Consider the following 18352-nt stretch of genomic DNA (forward strand, 5'->3'; position numbering starts at 1 on the left):
AGAAAATCTTACCAACCCCAAACTTCTGAAGGCTAATGTAGATCTAAAAGTCTGCATGAGATGCACTGTCTCCAAAATAACACAGAGAGAGCTGCTGTCCTGGATTTGAAGCACTGAATCACTGGCTTCAGAAAGGAACAAGTACAGAGGAAGTCCCATGTGTGTTGAAGATGACGACAGCACCGCCACGCCGCAGGAAAACACGTTTGACATTCACAGCATCGGATCACTTGTTCATTTACATTTATTCATTTAACAGATGCGCGTTTATCTAAAATAACAACAATGAGAGACGTCACAAGCTATTTGACCTTTCAAAATATCTTTAAGTGTGTTTACATATGCATTTTTAATAACAGGATTATTAAATAAATTAAAATGATTAAATAAAAGTTTAAAACTTGTTTCAGCTAGTTGCCAAGCCAACATTGCTCATTTGAATTAAAACTGAAATAAAACAAAAACTAAAATTTAAAAAAAATGACGAACATACACAACAAACTTACTAAAATTAAAACAGAAAATATAAAAATGCAAACAATTAATAAAAACTATAATAGTTTCTCAATAACTCTGTATATAAACCACATAAAGCTCAAACAAACAGACATACAGTTTGAAATGTGAAGGTGACACATGGCTAGGATCTTTTTTGCATGTTAATCATCATACATAAGGACGGACGGTGTGTGTGTGTGTGTGTGTGTTAGAGCACTGAAGGACACACACAGGTGAGGTCAAAGGTCATGTGCCTGAGGCTCTCACTGCTGCCCAATGTCCTTTCCAGCACTGCACTCTCACCAACACACACACACACACACACACACTTGCACAAATACACAAATCTGCAAGAACACTTATTGGAGTATGCCTTTCTACTTTGAAATTCATGTTTAATTCAATGCATTACTTGCCATTTCTTTGTAATTATTTGTGAAATTTACTACATATATGGAAGTCCAAAAATATATATATATAATTATAATTTACATAGTCTGAAAATAAAACAAATCCTGCAACAATTAAGTCTAAAACATTTTCCCTGTTTGCTATAAACACGATCATGATGAACATTTCTCTCTTTTGATCTTATTCCGCAGCTTGTGAAATTCATTTTTCCACAGAAGAATTACAGTGTGAAAAATGTGACTCTCTGGCAGAGGTTAAATCTGATACAGCGAATACCAAACGTGGCACAAATTCATTATCCAACGTCTGTTTGAATCGCAGTCAGGTTTTAATTCTGCTAAACCCACACAACCGTCTGATAAAACATCAAAAACTTCATCCATCCAAACTGTTCATCTCTCTGTTGAAACTCACAATAAGACTCAATGTCACTATGTGTGCGAGACTCACCGTCAGTGCTGATGAGTCCGAGCGTGTGCAGAAGTTTCAGAGCTCCACACAACAGCAGCACTATAGCTAAAGTTTGCAGTCCTTCTCCCTCTCCTTTCTCCATCACTCCTGATTCCCTTTACTAGCCGTAATATTCTTATTCTCCTCTTGCTTTCATCGCTGTCTCTTTCTGTACTTGCTGAGCATCCATCTTTATATACAGCTCTCTCTCTATCTCTCTCACCTCTCTGACATCTGATTCTTTGTTTCCCAGTTTGTCCTCTCTCTCTCTCTCTCTCTCTCTGTTTGTTTGTGTTTCAGAAATATTCACTGTGCTATTTATCAAATATTCATTGTGCTGGTCAATCAGAGTTGAGCAAAATACCGAATTTGCCCCTTTTCAAAACATGAGTATGAATGTGAATTGAACATCAGACAAAATGTTAAAGGAATTTACAGAATTACAATTCAAAGAAATCACACAAAAGTAGTACAACACAAATAATTACACATTAATTTTCACTGTTAACACCATTCCCTGATATTTTGAGTAATAATAAAATATATTCTAAAAATATTCTAAACTCAGTATCAAAACAATTAACACAAAAATATATGTTTATAAATATGAAAAAGATATGGATGGATGGATGGACGGACGAATGGATTAACAGATGGATGGACGGACGGCTGGCCTGAATGACCGAATGAATAATTTTCATATGATTTTAAAAAATCTATTGAGATATTGTCAAACATATTTTTTCATTTTGCAATACAGCACTATAAAATGTCCATCAAACTGTTTTCAAATTATCAATAGAGCGGGTGTATGATGTATATTACGATGTTATGATGAACTATAAGCCCTTCTCCACTGACGTTCCGAGTTGTTCAAAGCGTTTTTAAGGATGATTTTTAGAAGGCAGCTGTCTGATTCTTGAAATGGCGAACGAGAACACGGTTTGTGTAACATTAGCAACACATTATTAGCTGTTTGATAACATACTAATCATATTAATTACTGTTATGTGTCCGATGGTGTAAAGGGTAATGCCATTGTGCAGCGTTTACCTCAGTAAGTTGACCGAGTGGATCTCTGAGCTCATGCGAGCGAGTGGAGGCGGGGCTAATTAGCATATTCATAGATCAGCACATACTAAATTAAGCAAGGGTGTCGAATTTCATTCAAGCTATTTTAAGGAATGAAGAATTTTTTTCACGAAAAAACGCTTAAATGTGTCATTTTGGTGTTCAAAGATGAGTTTTAAGGGATACAATTATTGACTACATTAACAAAGATGAATAAATACTGTAATAAATGTACTGTATTGCTCATTATTAGTTAACGTTAGTGAAAGCATTAATAATGTTAACAAATGAGACCTTATTGGAAGACCTAAGTGTTACCAGCAATTCACACTGAAAAAAATGCGGCTCTATTAATATAATTCCATTTTAATTACCTTAAATGCAAATTCAAAATAATTCACATTCATGCATTATGGATTCTGTATGACGCAGAAGCTTGAGCGGAGTGTGTGTGTGTGTGTGTGTGTCCTTCACACTCTCAGGTGAGACTGCAGCCCCAGGTGAGTCCTGCCCTCAGGTAGGACATTAAGAACAATGTCAACTCATTGAGTGTGTGTGTGTGTGTGTGTGAGAGAGAGAGAAGAATGAAAATTAAATACCATGGTTTGTAGATCCGAACATTGTTGCTATAAAACAATTCACAATAAACATCACATCAGAATTACATCACAATGTCCTCCTAAAGAAAAGTAACTGTTATGAGGAAGAACAAGTCAACACATGCACACACACACACGCACACACACATGCACACACACACAAGGAGCGCTGCTGGTTTGATTAACGAGCCTCGTTTAGATGGCGAAGTTCATGTACGACACACAGAGACAACAAAAGATATATTAATCCAGATCCAAATATACCAAAATATGAATTAATTCATTAATGGTGCTGTAAGTGATTAATATTTATTTCATACAATCATAAAGTAGAGCACCTTTAATTCATGAAACTGCATGTTTCTACTGCCTTTGGTTTATTTGTGTATCTACAATGTTAACCTTCTGATGCCCGACACTCGCTACAGTGAAGAGTAAAGAGAAATATATGATAGTAATAAATAAATAAATATTTTCTGCTTTTTAATTTTAGTTAAATAATATATATAAATAATAAAATAATAAGATTTTTTTATGAAGAAAAAAATTCTCTGTTATTTAATCATTATTCCATTGGAGGTTAAAACGGCCACTAGATGGAGACAAACATCCACAAAACCAAACAGCATCACCTGCAGCTTTAGCATTCAAATTCATGTATTCATAAATAAATAAATACAAAAGGAAATACTACATCACAACACTTTTACTACAACATTTCATACACCCATTATATGGCGGCTGTTCTAAATCCGCAGGACTCGTTTTCAGTGTCATGACACACACACACACTCTCACTTCCCTGTAATCCTCGGTTTAACTAGTTTGCATAATCTGAATTAGCATAATCTTTGTACTAACATAGAAAAGGAGAAGAGCTCCATTTTTTGAGAGCAAGAGATATCCAGAGAAATACACACACCTCTCTCAAACACACACACACAGTTGTGGTCGACAGTAGTGAGAAATTACACTGCGCAAATCAAGGCTTGACGCATCACTAATTAAGACAAACGTTAATCACACACTTCTCATCACTCCAGCCATGTAAAAACCCATTACATTCTGTTCCACTTCAGCCATCTTCCTGAAGCTATATTCATCTTATAATGACACAAAGAGGACATTTTCTGTGATTTTGTACATGTTAATGACAAATCATTTACTTACACTATCAAGAACAAGCAACCAATATTAATATATTTTTCATTCTTGTATTAATTATAACATTTTGTGCAAGTTTGAGCAGCAAGCATTGTTTTTTACACTGCTTCAAAAAAAGAGCGCAGGTGTCATGATGACCGCAGACAAGGGAATAAAGATTAAATCTGACTCAGACGAAAGGTCACTAAAAACAATTCACTCACTCCAAGTTGCATTTTATTGATGTTACTGAAATCAAACCTGCTGACATTTGAGTGGACGAGTTGTTTACTTGATAACTACTCTGTCCATTACCCCCAAGACTGACCTATTTAGGCTGATTTGCAGACTGATTGGGCCTGTTCACACTTGGTCACTTTAAGCATTTTCTCTGATCGGATCGTAAAAAGACAAGGGCTGTGTCCGAAATCGCCCCCCATACCCTTAAATAGAGAACTATTTAAGGGGACAGCCATTTGTAGTGGTGGCTGAAACCATAGTGGACGTTATCAAGTGCACTCATTCAATCCCACAATGCACCACAATATGAGTGTACTACAGATGTAAGCTCAATGGCTAGAGAATACCCATAATGCACTGTGAGTCGTACACAGAATGAATTCCCGCATCTGACCAGAAGATGGTGCTTGCAGCTGAATCATCCTTCCATCCATTTTCCAAACCGCTGGTCAAATGTGGCTACCAAGGGCCGTGTCTGAAATCACCCCCCATACCCTCATTCACTATTCCTAATATAGTTCACTTGAAGGAGTGAGTTAAAACAAGTGACTTTTGCATAGTTTGTGTGTAATTTAGTTATTGTGTAATGTTGCTGTTTGAGCATAAACAACAGCTGCAAAGTTATGACGCTCAAAGTTCAATGCAAAGAGAGATTTTTTTTTTTTACAGAAATTGCTTTTTAAGGACTACAACAAATGGCTGGTAGGGACAACAACGAGCTTCTTCCTGGGTCGGTGACATCACAAACCCCAAAATTTACATAAACCCCGCCCCCGAGAACACACAACAAAGGGGGCGGGGCCACGTTGGGCTGCTTTAGAGAAGAGGAAGAGTTGTTGTAGTAGAGTGTTGTTGTCATGCCGTCATTTTCATTTTCAACTCCACAGCAACTACATCAATTTATCCACTAACCATTCAGAAACGTCTAAAAGTTGTAACTTCTTCCTGAGTCTCTCCATCAGTGTCGACTCCGGTTTGAACAATGTAAGGCTGAACACCGTTACTGACAATCCTCATTTTGGCTGCGTGAGATTCTCCAGCTTTGTTGTTGTTGAGCTGTTAAAGCTCCGCCCTCTTCTGGAGCAGCAGCTCATTTGCATTTAAAGGGACACACACAAAAACTGTGTTTTTAATCACACCCAAATAGGGGCAAATTTGACAAGCTATAATAAATGATCTGTGGGGGATTTTGAGCTGAAACTTCACACACATTCTGGGACACCAGAGACTTATATTACATCTTGTGAAAAGGGGCATTATAGGTCCCCTTTAATTAAACAAATTAATAACCAATTAATGTTATTCATGTTTGTGATTATGCTGTACCCACATTGGACCAGCGGTTTGGAAAACATGCAATGTATATATTATATATTCTTTTAGTATTAACTGTGTGAATGTGTGTGTGTGATATTTATTGTTTTAGTCCTCGTGGCCATCTACTACTTGTTATTGTTGTTTCCTGATTGAACGTTTCATTTTTATTCATTGCCATGTGATGTGCTAAAAATGACAATAAAGCTGGCTTTGTAATTTAAACTAGATGCGCATCCAGACACATCAAGTGTATAAATAACTCTCTACTCTCAACAACACAGAAAGAGCTCTGCTGCAGTTCTCCATCAGTGTCCAAACCACACACACCAGTGCAGGCAGGGAAAGAGAAGAGAAAATAACGCAAAAATACGAGCGGTCGACCAGACGTCGATATCCAGAGAGTACGGTGGCCAGTAAACGAGATGTGCACAAGAATGATGTACGTTTACTATACACAATATTTACTCAAGATTTTACCAAAATGATCCACTTACAGGCCTTGAGGATCAAGTGGAAATAGATGATGCTGATAATCTCAAATGATCCAAGTGCAAGCAGAATTAATCAGCCCGTCTGATATATGCAAACACATTCTTACAATGTTTGCAACACACAGAGAATGTTCCAGAATGGTGATTTAACAAACAAGCAGCAACTTGGAGAGAGTGAATGAATGGTGTGTGTGTGTGTGTGTGTGTGTGTGTGTGTGTGTGTGTGTGTGTGTGTTTGTTGGGTAGAGGTGGGGGGGGGATGGGGGGGGGGGGGGGGGGGTAAGACGTAACTGCAGTCAGTGTGGGTGTGCAATTCAAGACATCTGAAATATTCACTAGAGAAAAACCTACAGCCGCAGGTTTATAACACACTCAGAGCAAACCCACAAAACATCCTGAATAAACTCTAAAACTATATATTACATATTTTTACTAAATATTTTCATACCCTCATATTGCCTTAATGGTAATCCACATTTTGTATATCTAGGATTTTGCAAAATGTTTTGGTTTGCTTGTTTGTTTAATTTTTTATGTAGTCAGAATGGTAAAAAAAACTTGGTAAAGGTTTTGGTACTTGCTATGTGTACACAAAAAAAGCACATTGGAAAACGAAAGGGACACGAATTTCATCTAGTGGAAATGTGTGGTACTGCGCCCAAACAAACTTACTGAAAGCTAATTTTTTTGAGATCTCAACCTCAAATTTGGAGAAACAATTTGTTTATGGCTTTGATTTTCTCATGATTTTAGAAATGTGTTTTGGAAAATATATATTTCATATAAAAATAGTTTTTTGTGAATTTTTCATAAATAAATGTAAAATTCTATAACTTTTTTTAAGTTAACCTTTTATTTCCAGCAATAATCTGCCAAGTGTCGTGTTTCAAAAGAGACCAAACTTCAGTCTGTGCTCTAAAGCATTCAAGTTTTATGACCGTTTAAGTTGGACATTTTGTTTTCAGGACTATGCTCAAGAAGTGAATAAAAGGATTAGAAATATAATTTAGTAGCATAAAATAAAAACTATTAAATAAAAAACATCATCAAACTAAAATATAGCACATTAATTTCATTGAAATAATAAAAAAGGTAATTTTTGACCGCCACTCAAGCAGCACCAGGGTTAAATGATCTTGCTGTGTTTATCAGTTTATACATATTCAATCAAAAGTGATCAGCTATTCTGAAGAAGCTTCTGTCAGATCAATATCTCACTCTCTGCTGGCCGTCTGAGCCGATGACGGCTCACATCAATCACTGATGATGCATGTAAAAAATAATCTGCCATTTAAATTCTGTCCATACTCTCGTGTTGCTTCGGTTTAATCTTTTCCCGTCTTGAATTTAATCTACAAGCTACATCTGAATTCAGAATGATGAAAATGATTCATTGCTATCAATTATTCATGGTATCTAACAAAAGTAATTAGCTTTCATAAAGCAAACAATAAAAGGTGAGTGATTAATTTCACACTGATCGTCTATAAGCTGTTTAACGGCGCCTTTAAAATTATTGAAATGCAGCGTGAAAAAAATCATTTTGCAAATTCATTCATTACCATTCACAACAAAATTGCTTTCCGCTATGTTTCAAACTGATACGCTTCTTCACAACTCTGCAACTCGTGGATCATCTATAGTTTAGCCAGATAATTCTGGAAACATATCCTCTCATTTCTGTCTGAGATAGAAATCAGATGGTCCATTACCAGTTCTGTTGGTGTGGAACTAAACAGGAAGTGACATCACAAGCTTTCTTAATTGGTAAACGGAAGCGCTAGAACAAAGATCCCAGACTCATTCATTTACAGGTCTAGACTGAGGATTTCACACACATGAACAAGAACAAGAGAGCGAGAGTGAGAGCGAGAACTTAATAGAGCGTATCGAGTTTAATTTATGGATCGCTGTACAGATGATTTCATATTCTGCATGCTTTGCCCCATATTGCTAATTTGAAATGCACTGAAGCTGCATATTGTTAACAAAATTAATGAGCGGCTTCAGCTCTAAAACATGTGAATGATCAGATTTGGATTTGTTCATTTGTTTGTTTGTTTGTTTTTTAAAGCCATCTCAGCTTCTTCAGCTATTTTCATGGGGAAAACTATACTAGAGTTCATTTAAAAAAGAAATTTTAAATAAAATGTAAAAAAAATAATAATAATTTTAAACGAAATTAATGTGTGACTTCAGCTCTTGGACATTCAAACGATACATTTTTTATTTGTTTGTTTGTTTTTTAATGCTATGCCAACTTCTTTTGCTATTTTTAAGGGGAAAACTATACTTGAGTTAATATGAAAAATACATTTTAAATAAAATTTTAAAAATTAATGTGTGACTTTAGCTCGGACATGTAAAGGATTAGATTTGGATTTGTTTGTGTGCTTTTTAACACCATGCCAGCTTCTTTGGACATTTTATTTTATTGTATTACTTCCTGCAATATCTTTACTCGCTGATAAAAGCTTGGGTCTTGAAAGGTCAGAAATGTGAACAATTTTATTTAATTTACTGAAATAAATTGAAAATATTAGTACTAATTTTTATTTCCTGGTAACTTTTTCATGTCTAATGCCCACTTTCTTTTCTTGTTTTTTAATTTTTTTCTGTAAAAAATGGGGTGGGCAATATACCAGTAGACACGATTAACCAGTAGAAATGTGTCACATAATCTTATCGTTCACATAAGGTTTTAAGCAAGTGAACGTAAATAGTTGAGAAAGAAAACGCATGTGTAACAGTATATCTGATCCGTGCATTTGCTCTTAAAGTGACAGCAGCCTAATATTTTTCATAACATGTGAAGACTATGCAGCTAATATTGTGTTGGTCCCCCTTTTGCTGCAAAAACAGCCCTGACCCGTCAGACTCCTCTAGACCCCTGAAGGTGTGCTGTGGTATCTGCACCAAGATGTTAGCAGCAGATCCTTTAAGTCCTGTAAGCTGTGAGAAGGAGCCTCCATGGATCGGACTTGTTTGTTCAGCACATCCCACAGATGCTCCATTGGATTGAGATCTGGGGAATTTGGAGGTCAAGTCAACACCTCAAACTCGTTGTTGTGCTCCTCAAACCATTCCTGAACCATTTTCGCTTTGTGGCAAGAGCATTATCCTGCCGAAAGAGGCCACAGACACCAGGGAATACCGTTTCCATGAAAGGGCGTACATGGTCTACAACAATGCTCAGGTAGGTGGTACGTGTCCGAATAACATTCACATGGACCCAAGGTTTCCCAGCAGAACATTGGCTGGCCACCTTCTTCCATTGCTCCGGGGTCCAGTTCTGATGCTCACGTGTCACTGTTGTCTCTTTCGGCAGTGGACACCCTGACTGGTCTGCAGCTATGCAGCTCCATACGCAACAAACTGTGATGCACTGTGTATTCTGACACCTTTCTATCAGAACCAGCATTAACTTCTTGAACAGTTTGAGCTACAGTAGCTCCTACACACGGGTCAGCCTTCGCTCTCCACGTGCATCAATGAGCCTCGGCCGCCCATGACCCTGTCACCGGTTCACCACTGTTCCTTGCTTGGAGCACTTTTGATAGAAATTGACCACTGCAGACCAGTTTTGGAGATGACCCAAGGTCCTTGTTAAACTCGCTCAAATCCTTACGCTTGCCCATTTTTCCTGCTTCTAACACATCAACTTTGAGGACAAAATGTTCACTTGCTGCCTAACATATCCACCCACTAACAGGTGCCGTGATAAAGAGATAATCAGTGTTATTCACTTCACCTGTCAGTGTCACAATGTTATGTCTGATCAGTGTATGATTACTTTATACAATTTATGTAAGATTTCTTATTTCTAGGGCTTGAAGTTTTTCTATTTCATTTGTGTCTGTTCTATTGTAGTTTTTTGTCCTATTGTTTGTACTTATACTTGTTGTTATGTTATTGCTGACTGTTTACCTCTCTTTTTCAGTATATTTAAATATAAAAAATAAAAATTAAACATTTTAAATATAAACAAAAAATATTTTCAAAACCCATTTGTCCTAAAAGATCTAAAACTAAATATGGATCAGCATTATTAAAAACCTTTTCAAGGATATTATATTGAAACGATTTCCAAAAACCTTTGGAAAAGCTTCATGCGTAGCTTCCTCACTACGGATCACGTGAACACTGAAGACAGCCAAATCAACAGGTGCTGCTGATCTCTCTCTCTCTCTCTCTCTCTCTCTCGCAGTCGTCTTTCAGCTTCTCGGACGTGAGTGATGGGTCGGGACCCTTTAGACGTGCACACAAATACACTCCATCCCCGCGTTACCATGACAACAGTGCTTCCAAGGTAACAGGCGGGAACTGCGCGAGTGTGTGAGTAGAGTAATAAACAACATGAGCATGTTTCAAACACACATGCTGCATACATGACCCGACAACACACACACACGCATCAGGCACGCTCTCTTCCCTTCTGCAAGCTAACTCACTTCACATTAAAATAATCCGCAGCTTCATGAGTCACGTGTTTGAGCGTTGACTTTATTACAGGGCAGAAACACGCAGCTGCGACACAGGCGTCAGTCAAACTGCACTTGTTGCACAGATCAGCGAGGATGTGTGTGAGTCATCTAATCACTGAAAACGCATGCATGCATGCACACACAGACACACACATTCAGGCATTCATGTTTTCAAGGATGCACACACTCATGCACGCAGTTTATATGTGAAGTTCTCAGTCTGCCTGTCTCTCTGACGCACACAGACAGGTAGACTGAGCTCACGTCTTACCTCTTGATGGTCGTCGCTGTCTCGTCTGCAAGGTCAATGTGCCAACAACCGCCCCCATGTTGTCACCGTAACAAGCGTGTGTCTGTGTGTGTGTGTTTGTTTTTCAGTTGCTCGCGCTCTTTCTCTGTCCAACCATCATTCCGTCTTCTCTGAATCTAACGCGCTCTGATTCCAACTGCTCCCTTTCTGCCTCGATTTACCCCTCCCTCCACAAACTCTCTCTCTCTCTCTTTCTCACACATACACACATGTTCATCTTTACTCACTCCATCTCACGAAAACATGTCTAGGTCATATTATATATACACACACACACACACACACACAAATTAATATATATATATATATATATATATATATATATATATATATATATATATATATATATACATTTTTTTTAAAACGTATATTTTTTATATATATTTTTATAAATATAAAATATTTTATATATATTTTTGACATTTTAATGACAATTAAGCACCTCGCCCTAAGCTTTAAAATGAGTAAATAAATATAAATGCAAATACACGTTATAATTATATTTCTAAGTTTAAAAATAATTCAATATTTTTATTGTAATTTTGTAATTTATACATAATGTTAGAAATTTCCGATGACTTAAACTCATGAATTACAATAATGTGAATCAATATTGAAAATTACAACAAAAAAAAAAAATGTAAAAGTCAATGCAAAAAAAATCTTAAAGAACTGCGTAAAAAATAAGCATTTTTTGGCCCATTAAGATTTTTTTTTTTTTTTTTGCTTGAGTTTGTGAGATTTACCAACTTGCACTTTGAATGCTGTTTTATTTTTTTATTCATCACTTTATTTATAGGATTTTCCACAAATTACAAAATATCAAACAACCGGCACAGGTTTAATTGCTGTACCAACTACTTGAGACATTGTCGCAAATATTTCAGACCAATATCCATATCCAGTTGATGCTATGGGGGCAGATATAGAAAATGTCTGTGAAGGCCGTTTTAAAAGGTTGACAACAATGACATGCTGCCTTGATTCATTCTTTACGCCAAAAATCGAAGACAGCATTGCATAAATCCTTAATAAGCCATCCCAGAATGCACTGCAACATTAATGAAAAGATTCACACAAGATGGTAACAACCTGAGAGAAATTTAATTTCAAAGTTTACATTTCATTCAATAACAAATAGTATAGCCAAAAATAGTCCTGTTGCTGCCTGCGTTCCAGATCAGTTACTACTAACATACACAGATAAAGCTTAAAGAGATAAAGTGCGTCTCATCTCATCAATCGTGAGGAAATATCTGCCAAGAACGTCAATGTAAAAGTGTCTAAATTATGACACCCTCCTGCTGATTCATAAGCATTCCAAGAAGTTTAAATTACACCATCATTAATTATTAACGAACAGTCATAATTACCCAAACCTGTTCTTGAATCATAATGAGGTGAAACCACAGGACTAATGGAGATTATAAATGTATTACTTGTAACGTCTGCTTAAGATAAAAGGTCTGAACTCGAGCAGGGTGATGTGGATGTGTTCAAAATACTACCGTCAATCAGTGCATACTGTTTCAAATACTGTTATTAAAGGGGACCTATTATGCCCTATTGTACAACAAGATGTAAAATTAGTCTCTGACGTTCCCAGAGTGTGTATGCGAAGTTTTAGATCAAAATACCACACAGATCATTTTTTTGTAGCATGTTAAAATTGCTAATTTAGTGGTTGAGCAAAAACGAGCCGTTTCAGTGCGGGCCCTTTAAATGCAAATGAGCTGCTGCGCTCGGCCTAAGAAGGCTGCTGTACCGTCCGAATGATGGCCAAAACTATACAGATTTTATTGTTTTTTATCGTTTATTGTACTTCACACAAAAGATAAAGCATCTGTTTTCACTCTAGAAAATCTCTGTAAGAGCTTAGTAAAACACTGCAAGTGTGTATTAAAATATTATCCATAAACTCTCTCTCTTATCCGTGTATTATCACCAACAAACATTGCGAAGTACACAGAAACACTCGTTACAACTAACAGTAAACAAATATATAATGAACTTATGCCTTTCGAGTGGTGCTTAATAAACTTTATACCCGTAAATAAACTCAGATGAACTGTAATAAAGTGCTCTCACCTTCATTACTGCCGTATAGTATCACTCTGGAGGCTGTAAGCTGGATCACAAACAGTTTTTCTTGTATATCCTTGAGTAGCACATTTTAGCACAGTCTCTGTTTTGTATTGTTCCTTTGTATTGAAATTCGTTCACTGAGTGAAATGATTTGCGCAGACATAAACTCATTTCGACAGAACTGAGGGAGCATTTTCCTGGAAAACCAAGTTAATCCACCACCTTTTCAGCAGCTCAGATTTAAGTAGTAAATTAAGAGATTTATGTGGATTAATCCATCCAGCTACAGAACACCTAAAACGCTTGGGATACATTCTCGTCAGTGCAGCCATGGCGGACTCGTTGTAAACAACGCGCTCAGGGCGGTTCTATGTTCAAACTTAAGTGTCAGTCAACAATGTGGGCGGGGCCTGTGGCTTTTGTGACGTCACACTGTCAGGGATCTGGAAACGGCTTGTTCTGAGACACCGCTTATGATTTATGGGGATTAAGAAAAAAGGAGTGAGTGGATTTTTATCATTATAGGGTGGTTGTGTACACACACTGCCAACACACATTTATGTCCAAACACCAGGCAAAAGTGAATTTTGCATAATAGGTCCCCTTTAAATACGAGTATGCCGTTTAATTTCAAGAAATATATTACTATTGTACAATAGAGTGTGCTTCTCATAATAATAATAACAATAGTAATAAAACAATTTATTTAATAATTATTTCAGGAATAATTATCAGAATTTTTTTATCCATGATTTAATTAGTAAATCTGTGTTGTGCAGCACTTTGCCAAAAAACTAAAAGAATAAAAGTTATTTTAATTTGATTACATTTTAAAATAGTAATGAAATTGTTAGTTTTATGCATTCATTTGATAACCACCATTTTTGATAATACATTTGTATTGAATCTTAAAAAGCAAAATTCATTTTATAGGACTATTATTCTTGAAAGTTGTAATAAATTATTAATGTTTAAAATAAGTTGTTAATCTAATCCATAATCAGTTAAATTTAATTGATTAGACTTGTTTTCGATTATTGAAATTTAAATAAAATAAAGTTTGATATAATAAAGCATTTGTTCAACCAAAAAGCCTGTTTTCATTCATTAAATGGTAATTTTAACTGATTGTTTAATACCGTATACTGTGAATCCATGATATTTAATTTATCATACAGTGAAAATCTCAAACCGTTACAGCCCTGTTCCCATCGTGTTGGATTTCCTCCATAGCGTAAAAGTTGAGAAGTGCCTGGATGGTTCATCTATCTCTGTTTTCCATGTTCATGGAATAAGTATATGTAAACTGTGTGTTTACACAGCTTTTTAAAAATGGCGGGTGCCGATGTTTCTTATGGCATGTGTTCGGTGATTCAACGTACACTTACATAACTGGTAGTTCCTATTGTGTGGGGTCAAACCCTACTCTGAAGTAGGAGCTAATTTAGTCCCCTAAAGCATTTCTATAAATAAAATCGTTCCCAGTACTTCCGCCAATAGTTATAGGAACTATGAAAACGTTCCTCCAGTGCAAAAGGCACTTTAGACAACTACATTTCTAGATGATTGGTCTGGGGTTCTCAAAAGTACCAGTACTTTGGTATTTGTATCATTTTGAGCGCTGTTGAGCAGATTCTGAACAACTTAAACCTCTGATTGGCCGTTGTGTTCATGCACTCATGAGATACATCAGTGTCAAATGCTCCAGTGAGCTTGTTGAACAACATGTTTTTGAAGCGTTGAACACAATGGCCAATCAGAAGTGTTTAAGTTAGTCAGAATCTGCTCAACAGCGCTCAAAATGCTAGGGGAAATGCTGGTATCATCACATTTTTAAAATTTCAGTAGTGACTTAGTACCGATCCGGTACCTTTGACAACCCTAGATTGGTCAAAATGTTTATTTGTGCAAGCTTTACTACATACTTGCTAAAAATTAAATAAATAAAATGTAAATAAATAAAAACCAATAAATGTATTAATTTATTAAATTAAAATAAATATTACAATTCATTAAAGTAAATAAAATAAAACGTATTAAATAAATTAAAATTGATTAATTGTTAACATTAATATTAATATTAATTTAAATGAATAAATATTGAGTCTAAATTATTTTATGTGAAAAAAAGAAAATATGTAACTAGTATAGCAAAATCTGTTGCCAGGAATAAAAGGCAATAAGCTTATTTAAATATTTAAAACATCTTAAAGCAATTAAAGCTCATAATTGTAAGAATTGTAATAACTGAGATGGATTTTCAAGGGATGGATGTACACAAGGTTTCATGTAATGTGTTCCTCCACCAACTGAGAGATGAAACTAAATGAAAAGGTGGATCCTTTTCAAGGGACAGAACTTCAAATTTAGATTTAAAAAAAATAGTGCACTGCATCAGGACATTCCATCAGAGACAGAATAACGCTCAGATATGAGGGCTGTGAGACGTCCATCTCCCCTGTCTGTCTGCGCTTTCTCTCTTCCTCTTACATGCAGCAGAAAGAAATGTGTTTTTCTCCAGACATGGTATGAGTTCTTTGATGTTTTACACCCAGCAGCGGTTTAATAAAGACTGAAACTGAGATGGAAATGGAAATGGGAGGTGAGAGAGAGAGAGAGAGAGAGAGACAGACGGCCTCAATAACATACTGCCGTGCCTGTGGAAGGGGAATTGGCTATAGGGTTATATTAGAACGTTGCTGGCAGAAGGGATAAAAAAAGGCAGGACATGTTTTGATCGAAGATTGTTGCCGTCTGTTTCTACACAATGATGTCAGTGAAGGAAAAGACTGCGTGCCAAAAAACATGAATATAAATGTTGCTCATTCATGTATGTGTCAAGAAAAGCTGGGCAATATATCTGCAGCCTTCTGTTGATCTATGTTTTTGCTCTGATATGACTTAAAGGGACTGTTCACATAAAAATGAAAAATCTGGTATTATTTAATCATTTAATCAAATATTGTTCACAAATCTGTCTAAATCTGTGTTAGTGAGCACTTCTCCTTTGCCTAGATAATCCATCCACCTCACAGGTGTGGCATATCAAGATGCTGATTAGACAGCATGATTATTGCACAGGTGTGCCTTAGGCTGGCCACAATAAAAGGCAAATGTGCAGTTTTATTGATATGAGGGGGGGGACCAGTCAGTATCTGGTGTGACCACCGTTTGCCTCACACAGTGCAACACATCTCCTTCACATAGAGTTGATCAGGTTGTTGATTGTGGCCTGTGGAACGCTGGTCCACTCCTCTTCAATGGCTATGTGAGCGAAGTTACTGGATATTGGCAGGAACTGGAACTCGCTGTCGTATACGCTGATCCAGAGCATCCCAAACATGCTAAATGGGTGACCTGTCCGGTGAGTATGCTGGGATGTTTTCAGTTTCCAGGAATTGTGTACAGATCCTTGCAACATGGGGCCGTGCATTATCATGCTGCAACATGAGGTGATGTCGTGGATGAAGGGCACAATAATGGGCCTCAGGATCTCATCACGGTATCTCTGTGCATTCAAAATGCCATCAATAAAATGCACCTGTGTTCATAACATACGCCGGCCCATACCATAAACCCACTGCCACCATGGGCCACTCGATCACAACGCTGACATCAGCAAACCGCTCACCCACACGACGCCATACACGCTGTCTGCCATCTGCCACCTCTCCAAAGTGCCAGACGCCACTGAATGTGAGCATTTGCCCAAGTCGGTTACGACGACGAACTGCAGTCAGGTCGAGACCCCGATGAGGATGACGAGCATGCAGATGAGCTTCCTCTGAGACGGTTTCTGACAGTTTGTGCAGAAATTCTTTGGTTATGCAATCCGATTGTTGCAGCAGCTGTCCAGGTGGCTGGTCTCAGACGATCTTGGAGGTGAAGATGCTGGATGCTGGTGTGGTTACACGTGGTCTGCTGTTGTGAGGCCAGTTGGATGTACTGCCAAATTCTCTGAAACACCTTTGGAGACGGCTTATGGTAGAGAAATTAACATTCAATTCACGGACAACAGCTCTGGTGGACATTCAGCATGCCAACTGCACGCTCCCTCAAAACTATGCGACATCTTTGGCGTTGTGCTGTAGTATTTTAAAATGGTCCCTTTTGTTGTACCGACGATTTAGTCCCTTGGGGTCAGATTGACCCCAAACGTTTACAAAGCGATTACATAAGGAAATATAAATTTTTTATATGATAAACTATATATCATTTTTTTAATTTACTTCTCATCTATGCATTTATGCTGTGTTTTTGTGGATATTTTGTATTTTTTTACCTATTTACTGAACAATTACTTAACCATGTCATAAATTGGCTTATGAAAAATGGATTTTTAATAAAAAAAAACCTTTAATGATGAACTTAATTAAATCTAAATTGCATTTGGACATTGCTCCATGTGGTAGGGATAGAATACTACCATCTAGAGGTTTGTGGAAAAAGTTCATGGGTTATAGTTAAATAATTATGGTGCAATGGCCAAAACTTTCCAATAGAGGTCAATAGAGGCTCAATATTGACTGTGTGTGTTTGTGTTTATGTGTGTATATGTGTGTGTGTGTGTGTGTGTGTGTATGAGATAGAAAGTTCTTTCCACTTTGTGTTTATAGTCAAGAACCAGACCTTTAATTTCATGTAAAATCTTTTCATATTTAGGCCAGTTTTGTTGATTTTATTTGCCAATTTCTAGAAAATGCTCTCTGTTGCAGTCACACGCTTGTGTGTGTTTGAGTGTGTGTATGTGTGTGTGTGTATGAGTTAGAAAGTTCATTCGACTTTGTGATTATGGCCAAGGACCAGACCTTTATTTTCATGTAAAATTTTTCATATTTAGGCCAGTTTTGCTGATTTTATTTGCCAATTTCCACAAAAATGCCCTCTGTTGCAGCCACACACGCGTGTGTGTCTATGTGTCTGTGCGTGTGTGTGTTTGTTTATGTGTGTGTATGTATTTAGAAATTGCTGTCCCCACATGTAACCTCCTACTCATGAGTCCCCACAATGTAGCAAAAACAAGTATGTGTGTGTGTGTGTGTGTGTGTGTGTATGAGATAGAATGTTCGTTCCACTTTGTGTTTATAGTCAAGGACCAGACCTTTATTTACATGTAAAGTTTTTCAGATTTAGGCCAATTTTGTTGATTTTATTTGACAATTTCTATAAAAATGCTCTTTGTTGCATACACACACATGTGTGTGTCTGTGTGTCTGTATGTGTGTGTGTGTATGAGATAGAAAGTTCGTTCCA

The 18352-nt window shown here is 36.8% G+C and overlaps 1 protein-coding gene across 6 annotated transcripts in view; it reads right to left on the reverse strand.

Annotated features, from left to right (window-relative positions):
- Nucleotides 1–18352, reverse strand: part of kcnip1a (Kv channel interacting protein 1 a) — a 51191-nt gene that overhangs the window by 11230 nt on the left and 21609 nt on the right. The window contains exons 1-2 of one of the 6 annotated variants that reach the window (XM_067383334.1): nt 10976–11115; nt 3030–3056 (exon numbers count right to left, since the gene is read on the reverse strand). The exons of 3 other annotated variants lie outside the window; for them this stretch is intronic. In XM_067383334.1, coding sequence (XP_067239435.1) covers nt 3030–3056; nt 10976–11033 — 85 coding nt within the window. In that variant the 5' untranslated portion in view covers nt 11034–11115. Of the gene's footprint in view, nt 1–1359; nt 1523–3029; nt 3057–10975; nt 11116–18352 lie in introns of those variants that run through there. 2 more of the 6 variants (XM_067383358.1, XM_067383367.1) reach the window with 2 other exon arrangements.

Source organism: Chanodichthys erythropterus, chromosome 1 (assembly GCF_024489055.1).
Source record: "Chanodichthys erythropterus isolate Z2021 chromosome 1, ASM2448905v1, whole genome shotgun sequence".
NCBI classification, from domain to species: Eukaryota; Metazoa; Chordata; class Actinopteri; order Cypriniformes; family Xenocyprididae; genus Chanodichthys; species Chanodichthys erythropterus.